This window comes from Penaeus vannamei, chromosome 3, assembly GCF_042767895.1.
Source record: "Penaeus vannamei isolate JL-2024 chromosome 3, ASM4276789v1, whole genome shotgun sequence".
NCBI classification, from domain to species: Eukaryota; Metazoa; Arthropoda; class Malacostraca; order Decapoda; family Penaeidae; genus Penaeus; species Penaeus vannamei.
The window spans coordinates 37,989,021-37,994,020 of record NC_091551.1 but is presented as its reverse complement, the minus strand read 5'-3'; the positions used below and the strand labels follow the sequence as shown (position 1 = coordinate 37,994,020).

Genomic DNA, 5,000 nt, shown 5'->3' with positions numbered 1-5,000 from the left:
ATGTTAAATCAGTGTCACATGTCAGAGCAGTGTCATATGTCAAAGCACTGTCAAATGTTAAATCAGTGTCACATGCCAAAGCAGTGTCACAAGATAGAGCAGTGTCACATGTCAAAGCAGTGTCATATGTCAAAGCAGTGTCACAAGATACAGCAGTGTCACAAGTTACAGCAGCGTCACAAGATACAACAGTGTCATAAGATACAGCAGTGTCATAAGATACAGCAGTGTCACAAGATACAACAGTGTCACATGTCAAAGCAGTGTCACATGTCCAAGCAGTGTCACATGTCAAAGCAGTGTCACATGACAAAGCAGTCTCACATGTCCAAGCAGTGTCACATGTCCAAGCAGTGTCACATGTCAAAGCAGTGTCACATGACAAAGCAGTGTCACATGACAAAGCAGTGTCACATGACAAAGCAGTGTCACATGACAAAGCAATGTCACATGACAAAGCAGTGTCACATGTCAAAGCAGTGTCACATGTCAGAGCAGTGTCACATGTCAAAGCAGTCTCACATGTCAAAGCAGTGTCACATGTCCAAGCAGTGTCACATGTCAAAGCAGTGTCACATGACAAAGCAGTGTCACATGACAAAGCAGTGTCACATGTCAAAGCAGTGTCACATGACAAAGCAATGTCACATGACAAAGCAGTGTCACATGTCAAAGCAGTGTCACAAGCCAAATCAGTGTCACATGTCAAAGCAGTGTCACATGTCAAAGCAGTGTCATATGACAAAGCAGCGTCACATGTCAAAGCAGTGTCACATGTCAAAGCAGTGTCACATGACAAAGCAGTGTCACATGACAAATCAGTGTCACATGCCAAAGCAGCGTCACATGTCAAAGCAGTGTCACATACCTAAGCAGTGTCACATGACAAAGCAGTGTCACATGTCAAAGCAGTGTCACATGTCAAAACAGTGCCACATGACAAAGCAGTGTCACATGTCAAAGCAGTGTCACATGTCCAAGCAGTGTCACATGTCAAAGCAGTGTCACATGTCAAAGCAGTGTCACATGACAAAGCAGTGTCACATGTCAAAGCAGTGTCACATGTCAAAGCAGTGTCACACGTCAAAGCAGTGTCACAAGATACAGCTATGTCACGAGATACAGCAGTGTCACAAGATACAGCAGTGTCATAAGATACAGCAGAGTCACAAGATACAGCAGTGCCACATGACAAAGCAGTGTCACATGTCAAAGCAGTGTCACATGACAAAGCAGTGTCACATGTCAAAGCAGTGTCACATGCCAAAGCAGTGTCACAAGTCAAAGCAGTGCCACATGCCAAAGCAGTGTCAAATATCAATAGTGTCAAATATCAATACAGTGTCACAAGTCAAAGCAGTGTCACAAGTCAAAGCAGTGTCACATGTCAAAGCAGTGTCACATGTCAAAGCAGTGTCACAAGTCAAAGCACTGTCACATGTCAAAGAAGTGTCACATGTCAAAGCAGTGTCACATGACAAAGCAGTGTCACATGACAAAGCAGTGTCACAAGTCAAAGCAGTGTCACAAGTCAAAGCAGTGTCACAAATCAAAGCAGTGTCACATGTCAAAGCAGTGTCATATGTCAAAGCAATGTCACATGTCAAAGCAGTGTCACAAGTCAAAACAGTGTCACAAGTCAAAGCAGTGTCACATGTCAAAGCAGTGTCACATGTCAAAGCAGAGTCACATGTCAAAGCAGTGTCACATGACAAAGCAGTGTCACAAGTCAAAGCAGTGTCACATGACAAAGCAGTGTCACATGACAAAGCAGTGTCACATGGCAAAGCAGTGTCACTTGACAAAGCAGTGTCACAAGTCAAATCAGTGTCACAAGCCAAAGCAGTGTCACATGACAAAGCAGTGTCACAAGTCAAAGCAGTGTCACAAGTCAAAGCAGTGTCACATGTCAAAGCAGTGTCACATGTCAAAGCAGTGTCACATGTCAAAGCAGTGTCACATGTCAAAGCAGTGTCACAAGATACAGCAGTGTCATAAGATACAGCAGTGTCACATGTCAAAGCAGTGTCACATGTCAAAGCAGTGTCACATGTCAAAGCAGTGTCACATGCCAAAGCAGTGTCACATGTCAAAGCAGTGTCACATGTCAGAGCAGTGTCACATGCCAAAGCAGTGTCACATGTCAAAGCAGTGTCACATGTCAAAGCAGTGCCACATGTCAAAGCAGTGTCACATGTCAAAACAGTGCCACATGTCAAAGCAGTGTCAAATATCAATACAGTGTCAAATATCAATACAGTGTCACATGTCAAAGCAGTGTCACATGTCAAAGCAGTGTCACATGTCAAAGCAGTGTCACATGTCAAAGCAGTGTCACATGTCAAAGCAGTGTCACATGTCAAAGCAGTGTCACGTGTCAAAGCAGTGTCACGTGTCAAAGCAGTGGCACATGTCAAAGCAGTGTCACATGACAAAGCAGTGTCACATGACAAAGCAGTGTCACATGGCAAAGCAGTGTCACATGGCAAAGCAGTGTCACTTGACAAAGCAGTGTCACAAGTCAAATCAGTGTCACAAGCCAAAGCAGTGTCACATGACAAAGCAGTGTCACAAGTCAAAGCAGTGTCACATGTCAAAGCAGTGTCACATGTCAAAGCAGTGTCACATGTCAAAGCAGTGTCACATGTCAAAGCAGTGTCACAAGATACAGCAGTGTCATAAGATACAGCAGTGTCACATGTCAAAGCAGTGTCACATGTCAAAGCAGTGTCACATGTCAAAGCAGTGTCACATGTCAAAGCAGTGTCACATGTCAGAGCAGTGTCACATGCCAAAGCAGTGTCACATGTCAAAGCAGTGTCACATGTCAAAGCAGTGCCACATGTCAAAGCAGTGTCACATGTCAAAACAGTGCCACATGTCAAAGCAGTGTCAAATATCAATAGTGTCAAATATCAATACAGTGTCACATGTCAAAGCAGTGTCACATGTCAAAGCAGTGTCACATGTCAAAGCAGTGTCACATGTCAAAGCAGTGTCACATGTCAAAGCACTGTCACATGTCAAAGCAGTGTCACATGTCAAAGCAGTGTCACGTGTCAAAGCAGTGTCACGTGTCAAAGCAGTGGCACATGTCAAAGCAGTGGCACATGACAAAACAATGTCACATGACAAAGCAGTGTCACATGACAAAGCAGTGTCACATGTCAAAGCAGTGTCACATGTCAAAGCACTGTCAAAGCAGTCATAAGATATAGCAGTGTCATAAGATACAGCAGTGTCATAAGATACAGCAGTGTCATAAGATACAGCAGTGTCACAAGATACAACAGTGTCACATGTCAAGGCAGTGCCACATGTCCAAGCAGTGTCACATGTCAAAGCAGTGCCACATGTCAAAGCAGTGCCACGTGTCAAAGCAGTGTACATGACAAAGCAGTGTCACATGACAAAGCAGTGTCACATGTCAAAGCAGTGTCACATGACAAAGCAGTGTCACATGACAAAGCAGTGTCACATGACAAAGCAGTGTCACATGACAAAGCAGTGTCACATGACAGAACAGTGTCACATGACAGAACAGTGTCACATGACAAAGCAGTGTCACATGACAAAGCAGTGTCACATGACAAAGCAGTGTCACATGACAAAGCAGTGTCACATGACAAAGCAGTGTCACATGACAAAGCAGTGTCACATGACAAAGCAGTGTCACATGACAAAGCAGTGTCACATTTCAAAGCAGTGTCACATTTCAAAGCAGTGTCACATGACAAAGCAGTGTCACATGACAAAGCAGTGTCACATGACAAAGCAGTGTCACATGACAAAGCAGTGTCACACGACAAAGCAGTGTCACATGTCAAAGCAGTGCCACATGACAAAGCAGTGCCACATGACAAAGCAGTGTCACATGTCAAAGCAGTGTCACATGACAAAGCAATGTCACATGTCAAAGTGTCAAATGTCAATACAGTGTCACATACCTAAGCAGTATCACAAGTTAGAACAATGTCACACGCCAAAGCACTGCCACAAGTAAAAGCAGTGTCACATGCCAATACAGGGACACACACCCTAGTAGTGTCATACCAAAATAGTGTCACAAGTAAGAGCAGTATCACATGCCAAAGCAGCGTGACATGGTAAGGCACTGCCATATACCCAAGCAGTCACACGCAAAAGCAGTGTCATATGACAAAGCAGTATTACATACCCAAGCACTCATATGCTAAAACAATGTGACATACACAAGCAGTGGCAAATGCCAAAGCAGTATCATGTCAAAAGCATTATTTACCCAGGCAGTGTCATGTGCTATAGCAGTGTCACATACCCAAGCAGTGTCATATGTAAAAGTGGTCTCACATACCAAAGCAGTATCATATACCCAACCAGTGTCATATACCAAAGCAGCGTGTCATGGCAAAGCAGTGTCACATAAAAAAGGGGTAACATAACCAAGCAATGTCATATGCCAAAGCAGCGTGTCATGGCAAAGCAGTGTCACATACCCAAGCAGTGTCATATGCCAAAGCAGCGTGTCATGGCAAAGCAGTGTCATATGTCTCTCTTTCAGCCCGCCTACTGACAATCCTGGCATTCTTCTGTCAAGGGTAAGTCTACGTAATGGCCACTCCTGGACAGACTCGTGGGCGGGCGGCGGGAGGCGTCGCTGAAACGAAGCAGGGTGGAAATAATTGTATTTTGATTAAATTTGTAAAATAATAATAATAAATAAATAAAAAAGTAATAATAATAATAAAAAAATGTTAATCACCTCTCCTATTTTTGTTAGCGTCGTTGATAAAAAAATATTGTTCATCACCTCTCCTATTCTTGTTTATGTTTGCTCAGCTATATATGCATTTATTTATTTTTGTCTATTTGTCTATTTTTACAGGTTACTGAATATGTCATCCCTGAATATCGTTCCTATAATCTCTACAATTAGGATTTCATTCTGTGATTTTTTTTTGTGTGATTTGTATTCATACTTTCAAAATGATTGAATAATTATGGAGGGAAAACATCAACAA

General features: G+C 43.0%; 2 protein-coding genes across 2 annotated transcripts; both read left to right on the top strand.

The window, feature by feature from the left end:
- The first annotated feature begins 1,026 nt into the window (after nt 1-1,026).
- Nucleotides 1,027-1,998, top strand: LOC138859895 (neurofilament heavy polypeptide-like). Its single transcript, XM_070116305.1, has one exon. It carries the CDS (start codon nt 1,027-1,029, stop codon nt 1,996-1,998), a length of 972 nt encoding a protein of 323 aa, XP_069972406.1.
- A 16-nt stretch (nt 1,999-2,014) lies between these two features.
- LOC138859893 (cysteine-rich, acidic integral membrane protein-like) lies at nt 2,015-3,211 on the top strand. The gene has a single exon (XM_070116297.1). It carries the CDS (start codon nt 2,015-2,017, stop codon nt 3,209-3,211), a length of 1,197 nt encoding a protein of 398 aa, XP_069972398.1.
- Nucleotides 3,212-5,000: the final 1,789 nt, after the last annotated feature.